Below are 16,751 nucleotides of genomic sequence, written 5' to 3' on the forward strand. Positions count from 1 at the left end.
CACAGGAGTTCATGAACTTCAGCAATGGGAGAACCCCCAAGTCTAGCAGTATTCATCCACTAAGTGACTATCTGTGTATGTCCAGTTGGTCTGTATAGCTCTTTGCTAGGAAGGAGGAGATTCAATCCACAAAACTCTTTCAGAGGCAGTGACAGTGGAAAGCACAAGAGTTTTGGCATTAATAACTGAGTGAATCTGGGTCTGAGTGACAGTTTCCTCATCTATAGGAATAATACCACTACTCATGTTTAGGATTGGAGGCAATAATAAAAATCACATCATGTCATTCTGCTCAAAATCAACCAGTGGACTGCTGGCCATGATGGAATAATAGGGACTAGATTTACCCTCCCACTGTAAGCAATGCGAAGACTAGGCAAATAATTAAAACTGACCACCATTTGCAGACATTGGACAGCATGCAGGACTGTGATCCCTGACAGAACAGTCCAAATGATCTGAGTCTGAAAATCACTCTGTTTTTCTGCCAGGAGACATATTTCAGACCAGGGAGAGGGAGATGGATCCCCAGCAAAACATGGCAGTCTTCCTGGGTTGCAGAGTCAGAGATCAGAGTTCAGGTAGGTGAAAGTAGTAGGACAGCGTTCCAGAGAAGAAAGGCCTACGCACAATGAGAGCTCCAGAAAACCTGCATGGCGTCTCCCTCAAGATTTTACTGAATACTACAATTTGTGCATGCACAAAGAAACTCCATGAGAGTGAAAAACAGTGATGAGGAAGCTGTGAGCTGCACAGTTCTCTGAACTCTCACAGGGCTCACAGTGTCCTTCCTGCTCCTTCAGGGCCTTCCAGAGACCTAGAAAGTCTTGAAGGCAGGGAATGGGGGGTTAAGGGGGAGCATCATATTATCCCTAGATCCACTATAACAGAGCTTAAAAGCAAGACTTGAAAGAATCACAAATAACTCTCCACCAGAACAGACCTCAACATTCTTTAAAGACTACAAAATCTAACCCAACATGGGGGTGCACCATGTAAGGTATAAAGAGATAACGAATGAAAATATGTAAAATAAAAATTTCACTGATTATTACAGAAAAAAAAAAAAAAAGTAAGAGCAGGGATGCAGGCAGGCTCAAGTGGTAGAAAGCCTACCTGGCAAGCGTGAAGCCCTGAAGCCCTTAGTTCAAACCCCAACACCAAAAAAACAAAAAAGGTAATCATTTTTGTTATGAAGGCATAGCAAAAGGAACTAACCAAGCCAGGCATGGTGGTTCACAGCTGTAATTCCCAGCTACTTGGGAGATATGGGCAGGGGGATCATGAGCTCAATACCAGCCCAGGCAAAGTTAGTAAGACCCTATCTCAAAAAACAAGATACAAATAAAAGAACTGAGGGTATAGGTCAAGTTGTAGAGCACTAGTGTAGCAAAAACAAAGCACTGGGTTCAATCCACAATATTACAAGAAAAAAAAAAAGATCAGTGCCTCAGTGGTTTGTAGTCTATCAAGCAGTACAGCAAACATGCACATATTTACTTAGAAGCTCAGGAAAAGACAGATGACACACACAAAAATTTGAAGGCATAACAGCTGAAAATTTTCCAAGTACAACAAAAACTATAAACTCACAGATGCAAGAAGTTCAGCAAACGCCAAGCAGAGTAAACACAAAAGCACACTGGGGAATTACCATCAAACCTCTGAAAAGTTATTAAAAGAGAACACCTTACAGGCAATCAGAAAAAGGGAAGCATTATTTATAACTGATGAAGATTAAAATGACTGTAGATTCCTGAAGTCATGCAAACCAAAAATATAATGAAATAGTATTTTTAAAATGCCTCCCCAAGGGGAGTGGAAACTATCAACTCAAAATTCTGTGTCCAATAAAATATCCTTCAAAAATGAATAGAATAGAGGGCCAGATGTGGTGTCTCATGACTTCAATCCTAGCTACTTGGAAGGCAGTGATCAGGACATCATGGTTTGAGGCCAGTCCAGGCAAAAAGAATTAGCAAGACCCTATCACAATAAATAAGCTTGGGGGAGTGGTAAACATCTATAATCCCAGCTACTGGGAAGCACAGGTAGGAAAATCTTGGTCCAAAGGCAGCACCGGGCAAAAACTCAAGACCTTACCTGAAAAAGAACTAAAGCAAAAAAGAGCTGGGGGTATGGCTCAAAAGGTAGAGCATGAAGCCCTGAGTTCAAATCCCAGTTCTGCTACCAAAAAAAAAATACAAATTAAAGAAACAAACAAACCTGTCAATAGTATTTTTGTACAACAGAAATGTCAAAAGTTCTTGTTCTTTCATCTTGCAAGATGGCAGCAGGTGAAAAGGCTGAGAAGCTGCACACTGAGGAGAAGAAACCTGGAGCCAAGCAGGCTGATGCCAGCAGGCAGTATAAAAACAGTAACCTCAAGGCTAAAAAAGCCCAAGGAGAGCTCAAGCAGAAACCGTGTTCTCACGAAAGGAATTGGCAGATATTCCAAATCTGCTGTGTTCCAAAAAGGCCATGTACAAGAGGAAGCCACTAAATCCAATATTGAAAAAGAGAAAATTCTTGCTACTGTCACGAAATCACTAAGTAGTACCCAGGTGGCTACGCCCCAAAATTCTAGGTGGCTACTCCCCCAAAATACCATCCTATTGAAGATGTGCCTGGAAAACTGTTGAGCCATGGCCAAGAAAACAAAACACAACAAAACAAAAAACACTCCTGCAGTCAGCTTGTGAGAAAACTGCCAAGTAGAATCTCTCCCAGGACTATCCTGGCCATCCTCACTGGGGCCAGAGGTCAAGAGGGTGTTTCCTGAGCAGCAGAGCACTGGCAAGCTTGGTGCATCTCTTTTCCTTCAATCAAGTCCTTCTGCACAGAACACACCCGAAATGTGTCATCACTACCTCACAACATGAAAATCCCAAAACACCTCACTGATGTTTCAAGAAGCAAGTGTGGAAGCCAGGACGCCAGGATGGTGAAATATTCCACAGGCAGAAAAGAAACACAAAATTTCAGAGCTAAGGGTTACAAGTAATTTGTTCCTGCTGTAGAAGAAAGATGAAAGAAGTTCCTTCAGCAGAAGGAACACAGTACCAGATGGAAACCTGAATCTACACAAAAGAAGAAAGCCAGAAATGATAAATATAAGAGTTTTCTTTGCTTTGATTTGTTTGAGACAGGATCTCAATAGGTGGCCTTAGGCTAACCTTCAACTCATGATTCTTCTGCCTCAGAAGGCATGAACCACCACACCCAGCTTAAAAGATATTTTAAATATACATATATCTTTTATTTTAAAAAGATTATTAGAGCCAGGTGCTGGTGGCTCACGCCTGTAATCCCAGCTACTCAGGAGACAGAGAGCAGGAGGATCACAGTTCAAAGCCAGATAGTTCAAGAGACCCTATCTCAAAAATACCCAACACAAAAAAGGGCTGGTGGAGTGACTCTAATCGTAAGAGCACCTGCCCAGCAAGAGTGAGACCTTGAGTTAAAACCCCAGTGCCACCAAAAAAAAAAAAAAAAAGAAAAGATAATCAGAATGTACTATTGAGTTGGTGCTTTCCTTAAAGCAAATCTTGAGCTGAGGCTCACGCCTGTAATCCTAGCTAGTTGCACTGAGATTGGGAGGATCAAGGTTCAAGGTCAGCCCAGGCGAATAGTTCCTGAGACCTCATCTCCGAAATCACCAGACCAAAATGCACTGGAGGCGTGGCTCAAGCAATAGAGACCTGCTTTGCAAGCGGGAAGCCATGAGTTCAAACCCCAGTCTCACAAAAAAGTACAATCTATGGCACTAACAGTATAATGGATGAGAGGAAGTGAAACAAAAGCATACTGTTCCGAGGTTCTTACATTGCATGTGATCTCATATAACACTGAAAGTAAACTGAGACCAGTTACTAATTGCAAAACCTCCATAGTAGATAAACCAAAAGTAGGGATAAAAGGAAATTTTAAGTAATTTAACTAATCCACAAAACAACAAGGAAATAGGTAACAAAGAGTAGATGGAACAAGAAAAACAAAATCAAGATGGTGGACATGTTTGTATTTACCTGAAATGTAAATGAAACACTTCAATTAAAAGGCACGCATTAAACAAAAGAAAAAAAAAAGGCATGCGTAAGACTGGGGAGAAAAAAGGACTTAGTTACATGCTATCCATAAGAAAACTGTTTTAAACAAAAGGACAAATATAGATCAAAAGCCAAAGGACACAAAAGATACACCACACAAACACTGATACTAATATCAGACAAAACATACTTCAAAGTAGCAGAGAGACATTTCAAAGACAATAAAGTGGTCAACCAAACAACATAACAATCTTAAGTATTTACCCAATACCAGAAACTCAAAATACTTAAAAGTAAAATCAGACAGAATTTAAAAGATAAACAAGCAAATTTAAGATCACAGTTGGACCCTAATACTTCCCTTTCCTTAATCAAAAAATCAGTAAGGATACAGAAGACCTGAACAACACTACCAACTACTATGGCCTAAAACACTCTGCAAAACAACAGCAGAACAAGCAGTATTTTCAAGTGCATAAGGAAAATGCACAAGACAGACCATAAAACAAATCTCAAATTTAAAAGATTTGAAATCATAGACTACGTACCCTGATCACAAGATTAAACCAGAAATCAATAAAAATCTGGAAAAATTCCAAATGCTTGGAAATTAAACAGAATAACCTATGGGTCAAATAAGGAAATATTCTGAGCTGAATGAAAATGAAAACACAGTTGGGTTTAGTGGTACACACCTGTAGTCCCAGATACTGTGGGAGGACGAGGTGGGAGGGTCATGGGTTCCAGACCAGCCTGGGCTGCATAATAAGACCCTGTCTCCAAGGGAAATTAAATGAAACATATATATATGTAACACACAAATAAAAGATAGTAAGAAAACTGAGCCAGGTGCCGGTGGCTCAAGACTGTAATCCTAGCTACTAAGGAGACAAGAGATTAGGAGGATCACGGTTCAAAGCCAGCCCAGCCAAACAGTTTGAGAGACCCTATATTGAAAATACACAACACAAAAAATAGCTGGCAGAGTGGTTCAAATGTAGAGTGCTGGCCTAGCAAGCATGAGGCCCTGAGTTCAAGCCCCAAAATTTCCAAAAATAAAAATAAATTTTAAAAAATAAGAAAGCTGGGTATGGTGGTACATGCCTCTAATCCCAGCACTAAGAAGGCTGAGGTTGGAGGATGATTGAGTTTGTGAGTTTGAGGCCAGCCTGCTCTACAAAGGGAAACCCTGTCTCCCCCTCTACCCCAAAAGAGAAAAATGAAACATTATTTAAAAATTTACCCCATGGCTGATGGAATGGCTCAAGCAGTAGAGTGCCTGCCTAGCAAGCGTGAGGCCCTGAGTTCAAACTCCAGTACCACCAAAGAAAAAAAAACTAAACCATAAATTTGATAACTAAAATGATATAGACAAATTCCTTGAGATACAGCATACCAAAACTGACCCTGGTAAAATAGAAAAGCTTAATAGGCTTATGTCTAATTTTTAAATTAATGGCATAATTTAAGTTTCTTTAATTTCTAAATAAATATTAAATATTTAAATATTTTTAAATTTCCTTTTTGGGTAAGAGGTTTACCTCAGTGGTACAGCACTAGCCTAGCAGGTGCAAAACACTGGGTTACATCCCCAGCATCACAATAAATAAATAAATAAATAAACCATTTTTTTTACTTACACATTTAACTTTTTAAATGTGTAAGTAGAAATAGAAATTACATCAACAACTGAAATTTAAAAAAGAAAACTCTAGGCGCAAATGGCTTCAATGGTAAATTCTAAAACATTTAAGGAAGAAATAATGCCAGTCTTGTACTATTTCAGAGAACAGGCAAAAAGATAAAACTTCTCAACTCATGTTATGAAGCCAGAATTACCTTGACATCAAAACCAGATGAAGAGTTTACACATACCCACACAAAAACTACAGTTTAGTAGCTCTCACAAACATAAATGTACAAATCCTTTTCTTAGATGTGTATATAAGAAGAATAATACTGTATATCATGCCAAGAGGAATTTATTCAATGAATATAGGACTGACTTAACAACTGAAAAGTCAATCAACACAAATCATCGTAGTAACAGAACAGAGGAGGAAAACAAAAGGATTAACTATCAACAGATACCAAAAGAGCACAGGATAACATTCAAAACACACAAGATTTTTAAAAAATAAAATTAAAAAAGGGCCAAAAACGGTAGCACACGCCTGCAGTCTCAACTACTCAGACAGAAGATTCCTTGAGCCCAGGAGTTTGAGGCCAGCCCAGGCAATAGAGTGAGATCCTGTCTCTTAAAAAATAAAAAATTAAAACAAAACAAAAACAACTCAGCGAGTGAAAAATAAAAGTTGAATTTCCCTAACTTGATAAAGAGCCCCACAAAAAACCTATAGCTAACATTATACTCAGGAACAGAAATCTAAGTGAATTCCTCCAAGATCAGAAGTAGAGCAAAAATGTTCATTCTCATACTGTTTTTTTCACCTTTGAACTTGGAAGTCCCAGCAGTACAATAAAGCAAGAAAAATAAAAGGAGTCAGACACGGCGGTGCTCACCTGTAGTCCCAGCTACTCAGGAGGCTTGAAGCAGGAAGATCATTTGCGCTCAGGAGTTCAAGGCAAAGAAGGAGAAGAAGGAGAAGGAAGAGGAGGAGGAAGAAGAAAGAGGAAAAGGAAGAAGTTATATATATTGAAAGGCAAAACTATTTTTATTTTGCAGATGATATGATCATCTACAGAGAAATCATAAGGAATCTATAAAAAAGCTATCAAAATGAAAAGTGAGTTTAACAATACAGCAGCTACAAGTCCGATACATAAAACTCAAAATTTTATTTCTATATTTCTATACTAGCATTGAACAATTAAAAACTAAACTAAAAGGCTGAGGATGTAGCTCAGCAATAGAGTGCTTGCCTAGCATACACAAGGCCTGAGTTCAATCCCCGGTATGCTACCAAAAAATACTATTAAGAAAAACCAGGGATGGAGGTATGGTTTGAGTGACTTCAAACTCCAGTACCATCCAAAAAACTTAAAATTTAAGATCTAAATAAATGCAGATATATAGCAATTTATTAAATTAAATTGATTTAATTTAATAAATTAAATCAATATGAAGATGACCACTCTTCCCCAAATTGATCTGCTGATTTTACATAATCCCAGTATTTTAGCAAGTTTGTTTATTTGTTTTTTTATAAGAATTGTGAGAAGAATTCTAAAATTTACATGGAGAAACAGGGCTGGAGATGTGGCTCAGCAGCACAGTGCTTGCCTAGCATGCAAGAGGCCCTGGGTTTGATCCCAGCACCACAAAAATAAATGAATGAATGAAAGAAAAAGGTGGCTCACGCCTATAATCCCAGTTACTCTGGAGGCAGAGATCATGAGGATCATGGTACCAACCCAGTCCCGGGCAAATAGTTCACAAGACCCTATCTCAAAAATAACCATCACAAGGGCTGATGGAGCAGTTCAAGCAGTAAGAGTCCCTGCCTAGCAAGTATGAGGCCCTGAGTTCAAACCCCAGTGCTGCCAAAAAAAAAAGAAAAGGAAGAAAGAAGAAAGACACACACTGGGTGCCTGTGGCTCACGCCTGTAATCCTAGCTTCTCAAGAGGCAGAGATCAGGAAGATCATGGTTCAAAGCCAGCTTGGGCAAATAGTTCATGAGAACCTATCTAAAAAAAAAAAAAGCCATCACAAAAAAGGGCTGGTGGAGTGGCTCAAGGTACAGACTCTGAGTTCAAACCCCAGTACCAAAAAAAACAAAAAAAAAAAAAAGAAAGAGAGCGAGAAAGACACAAAGGACCAAAGCTTAAAACATTTTTGATTGCAATCACTACAGTATGTTATTTGTATTAGGACAGACATACAGACAGACAAAATAGAGTCCAGAAACATATATGTACATACATATATGTTATTTGCTTTTTAACAATTGTGGCAAGATAATTTAAAGGAGAAAGGGCAATCTTTTCAACAAATGACAAAGAAACACCTGACACCACACAGGAAAATGAACCTCAGAAGAAGCATGTGAAAAAATGTTCAACTACAGTCATCACAGACATGCAAATGAAAACCAGTGACATCCACTTCACACTCACTAGAATGGCTAAAATCAAAACAAAGTGTTGGTGTAAATGTATGGCAATGAGGAATTTCAGACCCTGCCAGTGGGAATGAGAAATAGTACAACATAGAAATAAAAAAAAAAGGAAAAAAAAAAGAGAAATAGTACAACTTTGCAAAAACACTTAGTCTCTTATAAAGCTAAACGCGTACTTACCATACAAGCCAGCAATTCCACTCACGGGTATTTACCAAGAAAAATGAAAATAAGTACTTATAGGTACTTATACATGCATATTCATAGTACCCCCAAATTAGAACCAAGCAACCCCCTCCTCCTGGTATTTGTACCTATTTCCCTTCCTGAGAGTGTGGGCAGAATCGATGACTTCCCTCTGGCCAAAAGTGTAGGAAAAAGGTGAAAGGGTGTACACAATTACATAAATATGGGTGTGGCCCATATGTAATGTTCATTTTGCTAAAAGATACTCTCCCCTGCCAGCTTTGAGGAGGCAAGTGGCCATGCTGGAAAATCCATGCAGCAAAAAACTGAGTAGCCTCTGACTGACACATAGTAACAAACAGAGGTCCCTAGACTGACAGTACATGAGGAACTAAATTCTAGGAATTCCTCTAGGAAGCTGGTCATTCCCCATTTGAGCTTTGAGTGAGGCCACAGCCCCACAGACTTCAGTCTGCTGAGATTCAGCTCAGCTGTGTCCCTACAGTTGATCCATTGTATAAGAACTGTGAATTGATAAATGTGTTATTTTTAACCTGATAAATTTATAGTAATACTACTCTGCAGAACTGGAAACATATATAATCCAAATGTCCATCAACTAATGAAGAGATCAATAAATTGGGATATAGTCATACAATGAAGTACTACTCAGTAATAAGGAAGTAATGAGTTACAGATACACACTATTTCACAAACATTCTGAGCAAAAGAGAAACCTTTTGAATATATACACTATAAAATAATTCCTATGGAATTCTAGGAATGACAAATATAATCTACAGTGTTAAAAGGCAGTTCTGATTTCCTGGTGTCAGATTAGCTAAGGAGGAACATAAGGCAACATTTAAAGATATAGGAATTATTTTGATTTTGACTGTGGTACTTATTTGCCAAAACTCATTAAACTGACCACAACATACCTATTAAAAATCCACAGTAAAGTTTACACCACAAGAACTCTGCCACTCAATAAAGTATTAAATCTAAGCACTCCACTTCATCAGCCACACCCCTGGTACTACCAAAAATATAATAATTAAAAAAAAAAAAGAGTAGAAAGGGATGTAGCTCAGTGGTATGGCATTTGCCTAGCATGTGTGAGGCCCTACATTTAATCCCCAACACTGCCAAAAGAAGAAAAATAATAGAGTAGAATGGTCAATAACAAATGGTCAGTCAGGTATGGTAGAGGCTAAGTGGGGGGTCCACTTGAGGCTAGGAGTTCAAGACCAGCCTGAGTAATACAGCAAAATACCATCCCCCCCATAAAAAGGCTAAAAGATAAATGGTCGATTATATTCATTCAATGTAAAAACTATACATGGCAGTGATAACTGTACATGAGTGATAATGAACTCAAAACATGGAAGGTTCTCACAATGTTGAGTAAAACATTATTCAAAAACCAAACACACTTTATATAAATTTCAAAAATAGGCACGATTAATACATAGTAAACTAATTCACAATAGGGACAACTTTAGGGAGTTAGGATAGTGATATATGATGGGGGTTTCTGAGGTCCTGGTAATGTGTGATTTCTTGCAATGGTGGGGATAAAACCCTGGACCTTGCACATGCTAGGAAAATACGTGATTTCTTTTCTTTTCTTTTCTTTTCTTTCTTTCTTTTTTTTTTTAAGACATTATCTTCTATTTCCCTCCTGCCTCAGTCATCTAAGTACTGGGGTTACAGGTATACGTCACCACACTCCCTAGTCTGATCTCTTGATCTGGGTATTTGTTACACAGTGTGTTTACTTTGTGAAAAATCACCATGCTGTACACATAGTTTGTGTACTTTCTGGATAGGGAAAACTACAGTAAAAAAAAGTTTTTTAAAAAATTTCTTTAACTGGGGAACCATTCTAGATTAAAGTAAACTAAAGAGGTAAATGAATCAAATCTGCTTCTTGATTGGACCCTGATTTTTTTTTTAATTAGGTAAACTATGTATTACTTTAATACAAAATTTCTTTGGTGATAATGGGATGATGATTATGTAGGGAAATAAAGTTTATTTATTCTTTTTTTTTTAATTTAGACTTTTCACATTGGCCACTATAGTTTATTTATTTATTTACTTCTTTCCTTATTTATTTTTTGAGTGGGACTGGAGTTTGAACTACCACTGTAGTTTTATGGGTGCTTGCTCTTTCTGTTTCCTTTTTTTTGGCAGTACTGGGGTTTGAACTCAGGGCCTCATGCTTGCTAGGCAGGCACACTACCACTTGAGCCACTCCACCAGCCCAAGTTTATTTATTCTTATGATGAGTAATCTAGAATGAAATATCCTGCTATTTATGAAGTTACAAATCCTTTAAATATGTATATATACATATTCACACAAATGGAGAGAAAGCACATTCAGCAAAATAGCGTGTCTTGGTGAAGTTTCATGGGAATTTTACAGGAGTTTTCTGTATCATTCTTTCAACTTTTCTATAGGTTGGAAATTTTTCAATAGAAAGTTAAAGCTACATGCCTATAATCCCAGCACATGGGAAGTGAAAGCAGGAGGATCAAGAGTTCAAGGCCAGCCTAGGCTACACAGCACGTTAAGGCAAGTCTGGGTTGAATAGTGAGACTTTGTCTCAACCTGTACCCACCCCCCAAAAAAAAAGTTGAGGGGGAAAATACCTTGTCTGAACTACTATCATTCAAGAGTTCAGCAGACTTCTAAATGTACATTTAGAGGCTTAGAGAAGGAAACATACACTCACGTACCAGGTGCTCTTCACATCTGTGATTTCAGTCAACCCTCACAGCAACCTTCTAGGGTAATTATTACTGCTCCCATTTTACAGAGGAGAAAAATGCTCAGAAAAGCAGAGTGCCAAGTTCAGTTGTAAGTACTAGAGTTCCAACCAAAATCTATCAGAAAACAAGGTCATGCTCTGTCACTCCTTCACTGGACTTTTCTCACTTCCCTGCTTATATGTCTTCTCAATCCAAAATTTACTATCTCCTGTGAATTGCAACAAATCTGGAATCTATGTTCTGTAACAATTCTCAATATCCAATGAATGTTAGGCAATCAGAGTGAACAATGTCTCTGCTCTGCATTGAAGACCAAAAAAGTAGTGGGAAGATAGAGAAATAAGGGTAACACTTTCCCATGCTATAGGCCACAACATGTACAAACTAGAAGGGACTCTGATTAGCCATACAAACAGAGCAACATGGGGAAAACAGAACAAGGATATAAAGAAATAAATGAAATTCCAACAACCTGTCTTGAGGATAGACAAAAAAGAATAGACTTTCCCGTTATGAAAAAAGCAAGATTGTCCCTGAAATCAAAAAGTCACAAGAATTACTAACATAAACACCAGCACTAGGGGCACTCCTTTAAGGTTCAATGAAATGACTTCAGAACAAAGAAAGGAATAACTTCACTAGACTAGTGGTCAGCATATGAAAAATTATACTCCAGAAAAAGGTGTGATAGGGCTTGAGGAAAGGTTTTCACTCATTTGCAAGTAAAAATCCAGAATTTATTAGCTGGAATAATAATAAAACACAACACATTGTGTCAGGTACCAATTTAAGTACTTTCATATAAATTAACTCAATCTTCAGAGCAACCCTATAAGATAGGTACTACTATTATTCCTATTTTACAAATGGAGAAATTGAAGCAAAAAATGTTAAGTAACCTATCAAAGATCACACAATTGGTAAGTATGGGATTAGAATTCCAAGCCAGAGCAGCTGACTTTAGAGCCTATACTTGCAACCACAACTCCACAAGGAAAGTTATTCATCCATCATCTTTTGAAACCAGAAGACCGATGCCAGAAGGCTAACTAAGAAACTTTGTAAGCCAGACAGAGAACCAAACCCCAGTACTACAAAAAAAAAAGTTCTTAAAATCACTTCTCAACCTTTTGGCTAAGATCAAGTGTAGTATGAGAACCAGAACACTGGTCATCTCGCAGGACTAACCCTATACAACTCTTTGCACATGAAAAACCAGGTTCAGGGGATTATCTAAAGAGCTAAGAGGTCTTTCAATCCCACTCTGCTTTGACTGGAAAATGAGAAATCAGGTTGATCAGGACTTGAGAATGAAACAGTAGGAAACTGCTGCAGAGAAGTGGTTCACGTAAGTACACAAGAGCCAAGTGTGATGGTGCACATCTGTAATCTCAGCACTCAGGAGGCTGAGGCAGGAGGATTCAGAATCCATGCCAGCCTGGGCTGTATAATGACACTCTTGCCTCCAAAAAAAAAAAAAAAAGTGTGCATTTGCAGATTACTATATTAGACAGCAATAGAATCTGATATGAAGAGTTCAAGTTTTTTCCCAGACTGCCAGTGCATCTGATGCAATCCCATCTCTATCTGCTTTGGAAAGGAGGGCAAAGGGGAGTCAGAGCTGAAAACCAAACACATGCAGGCCAAACCTCTTAAAGGACGTTAGATCCCTTTCCATATACACAAAGAGGGCAATCTCTAGAACAAACAAAATTTTTGAGTCTGGCAAAGGCTCCAAGCAGCAAAATTTTTAGCATCCTTCATAGCACTGGCGAATTAAATGACCAGGAGGAATGGGGAACTGAGGAAAATGCACCCTTCAACTCTAGCCTATGGGCTTTCCTAATATATAACAATTCTTGCTGGTGGAGTGGCGCAAGTGGTAGAGAGCCTGCCTAGTAAGTGTGAGGTCCTGAGTTCAAACCCCAGTACGACACAAAAAATAAAACCTAGGATAAATAACAGTTCAAAGAAATGCAGACCCTGAGAAGCCTGGACATTCCAGCAAACTAAGTGGGATAAGGCAAAAAAGGAGGACACACCAAACTCCAGAACTTCTGAGAGTGACAAGGCCGGAATCAATTATACTTGTTCACCATGCTGCACAGTGCAGCCATCTTCCTAAATGGCTCGCACCGCTAACAGAGGCTTCTGGGCAACACCTTTGAGTGTTCCAACTCCTTCAATGTGATTCCTCTAATAGACTCATCATGAAGAATAAGGCACCAAGAAACAGTAAGTGGTGGTCTTAGGCCTAAGAAGGAAATCAAGTAAGCTCCTGAAGTCTTAAAGCTGTTTCAAGGAAGTGTGAGATGAATGATGAAGTGAGCCATTTTTAATTCCTAAATCTAATCCTAACTAAATTCAAACAGACGGCTTACTGATGGAGACACACACACACACACACACACACACACACACCCCTCCGTGGGTTCAAATGCAGGCTGTCTTGCACATGATTTTTGAGACATGTTTTATAAACCCTTAGTGCCCACTTCGAGATACGGGGGTTAACGGCCTGCATTTCATAAAGGTTGCAGGGAGCACTACAGATAATTAACATAATCTGTCCTCACAGGTCCTCTTAGCCCGTTTCCTCACCCCATCCTACCACCCTCTGGACTATCAACCCCTTCAGCAGAAGGCCAGGCGTCAACCCTGGACCCATAGTCCCCTTACTGGAGCAGAATTTGGCTAAATCTGTAGCTGAAGAGCTAACGAGCAGTGCTTGGCCAAAAAAACCAAAGCCAAGGAAGCGAGGCCGGCTCCTCAACCAAAATCTTCCTACCGACGCGCAGAGGGTCCGAGTGTATCTGGGACCCTTCAACTGGACGAGGGAAGCGCCAAGGTGACTAAAGACGAGGAGGCTGGGGCTGCAGGGAGCAGTGGGGACTGTGATGGAGTCAGGCCCGTCCCCAGAGGGGACAACAGGGTACGACCGAGCCTCTCACTACCTCCGCTTAAGCACAGTGGCTGAGGACCTCACAAGGGTCCCGCCACCTTTCCGGCCAAACTCAAGAGGGCTCCCGACGGGCTGGAAACGGGGCGCGGCCGAGCCCCAGAGCCCCGAGTCGCGAATGTGGTCAAAGAGGGGTCACCGGGGGAGGAGCCGAGCGGGGAGGACCCGGAGAGGGGCGGAGCCCGAGAGGAGGCAAGAAGTCGGGGGTCCCAGGCTGGGAAGACTCAGGGTTCCCACCCGGCTTCCCGCCGTACGCCGAGCGCCCCCTCCAGCCACGGACCCCGCCGCCACGGCGGGGCAGTCCCACTCCCCTTACCTGGTTCGGCTGTTCTGCCTGCTCTGAGGACGCCATCTTCCTGAGGCCTGAGTAGTCAATCGCCGCCGGGCGAGCTTTCTCCCAAGCGCCCTTGCTCTCGCCCTCTGGGCCAGACCAAAGTAGAAGCAACTGAGCCTATCGATGGGGCGGGGCTTGGGGCAGTGGGTGGAGCCTGGGGCGGTGGGTGGAGCCTGGGGCAATGGGTGGAGCCCAGTGCCCCAGGTCACCTCGCACAGTTTCCACAAGATCCAGAGTCTCTATTCTTTTTTCGTTGCCCCCGTGTGGATAATAATCTTATAGTCCCGTGGGTACATTTAGCGACCAAGTAGTAAACGAATGAACTTGAAGAAACTTTGAAATTAATTTTTAGCCATTCAGTACAGTATAATTCATTGAGTGCCCACCATTTGGTAGGCACTAGAAATAAAACGATCCAAGACTCAACCCCTGATTTTAAGCCCAGGACACACACACACACACACACTACACCATCGTTGCGATTAGAACTCTAACATCTGGGTACGGGTCTATTGGGAGAACACAGAAGAGGGGACCTTTGAGGGAGGAGAGGTTTCTAAGAACCATTATTACTTTATAATGACTGGATTGTTAGATTTCTTTTTTGTTTGGTTTATTTTCTGAGACAAGGTCCTTACACTATGTAGCCCAGTCTGGCCTCGAACTCACTATCCACCTGTCTCTTCCTCCTGAGTGCTGGGATTACAAGCGTGCCACCACTATGTTGGGCTTTCAAATATTTTGGGACAAATGTTCTTAGTTTCAATTTCTATTTATTTTCAACTCTAGAATCAGGCAATACCATACCATAAAATAGAGTAAGTATTCAGATGAGTAGAGCAATGTAGGCTGGTTTTACCGGTAGAAAAGGGCTGAAGAAAGCAAAAAGGAAAAAAAAAATAGATTGCCTGTTTCAATTACTTTCTTGTAAAGCAGGAACAGGGAGCTAGAACAAAAGAAAAATAACTAATTGGCCAACATCAGTTTACTTTTTTTTTTTTTTTCATGGCAGCACAGTGCTCACACTTGCTAGGCAGGCATTCTTACCACTTGAGCCACTTCGCCAGCCCTAGGCTACTTCAGGTTACCTTTTTGTGTAAGAATTAAGGCAAAGGTAATGTCAGGATCATGTCAATTAAAACTGACCTATTTGAGAAATTTGACGCTCTCTCTAATCCTGATTTCTCAGAAGTTCAGATAAACAGCTTAGTTTCAGGTTGGTAATGTGTAACTTTATAAGTGACTTTTTGTATTTTTTCAGTACTGGGGATCATACCCAGTACTGATCTGTAGGCAAATCCTCTACAACTGAGCTACCCTGGCCCTGTATTTTAATTTTTAGCCTAGTCTGTTGGAGCCTAGAGCAAAAACTCAGCCTAAAACAATAGCCTAATGCAATTTTTATTTGACAGCCTGTTTATGTATTTAAGCATTTTGTTCCAAGATCCCAACTCAGGACTGGAGGCATGGCTCAAGTAGTAGAGCACCTGCTTTATAAGTGTGAAGACCTGAGTTCAAATCCCAGTCCCATCAGCCAACCAGCCAATAAACAAAAACACCTAAAGCAAAAAGGGCTGGGGGCTTGGCTCAAATGGTAGAGCGCAGGCTGGGCTTTGTGTTCAGCCACCAGTACCATCAAAAAATAACAAACACCAGTACCACAAAAAATAAATAAAAATTTTTTTGAAAAGCAAGATCCCAACTCAATTTGCACAGGTGAAGCAGGAAGTAGAATAGGTAGGAATCTTATGCTACTTCTTTTCCCTTTTTTTATGCTACTTTGTTTCATTTTTAGTAAGACTGAAAACTACATTATTCAACCTTTAAAATGGACTCCTTTAAATCGTCCGGAAGTTTGGGACATCTTACAGGTCTTTTCGGGTTAGAAAGGGAAACTACTACGCACAATACAGTGGCAAACCTTTGTTTAAGTATTAAAATTATGCATCTAAGGGTTGGGGTGTAGCTCAGTTGTAGAGCATTTGCCTAGTATGTGTTAAGGCCGTAGATTCAATCCTCAGCACCACAAAAAAGAATGCATCTATATATGCACATAAGGATGCTCTAAAAATTCAAGGGAGTACATTTGCAAAATAAACCCTTATGGCACTCTTTGATGAATGTGCAATTGCAACTCCTAAATATTAAATAAAAAACAAGGCTGTAATGGAACCCAGCGGTAAAGCTAGCAAACATGAGACTCTGCGTTCCCACAAACAAACAAACAATCCACCCACACCGCTCCTGGACTAGAATGCCCCAAAACTGAAGGGTTTGAACTCAGAGACTACGACTCCCGTCATGCGCCAGGGCTGCACGTGATTAGCAGCAACTAGAACTACATCTCCCGGCGTGCCTTGATA

The 16,751-nt window shown here is 40.2% G+C and overlaps 1 protein-coding gene across 1 annotated transcript in view; it reads right to left on the minus strand.

Moving 5' to 3' along the window:
• Pex14 (peroxisomal biogenesis factor 14) overlaps positions 1 to 14,500 on the minus strand; it is a 140,441-nt gene extending 125,941 nt beyond the window's left edge. The window contains exon 1 of the mRNA XM_020186059.2: positions 14,371 to 14,500. Within this exon, the coding sequence (XP_020041648.2) occupies positions 14,371 to 14,406 (36 nt within the window). The 5' untranslated portion in view covers positions 14,407 to 14,500. The remainder of the gene's footprint in view (positions 1 to 14,370) is intronic.
• Between the last annotated feature and the right edge of the window lie 2,251 nt (positions 14,501 to 16,751).

Source organism: Castor canadensis, chromosome 7 (genome assembly GCF_047511655.1).
Source record: "Castor canadensis chromosome 7, mCasCan1.hap1v2, whole genome shotgun sequence".
NCBI classification, from domain to species: domain Eukaryota; kingdom Metazoa; phylum Chordata; class Mammalia; order Rodentia; family Castoridae; genus Castor; species Castor canadensis.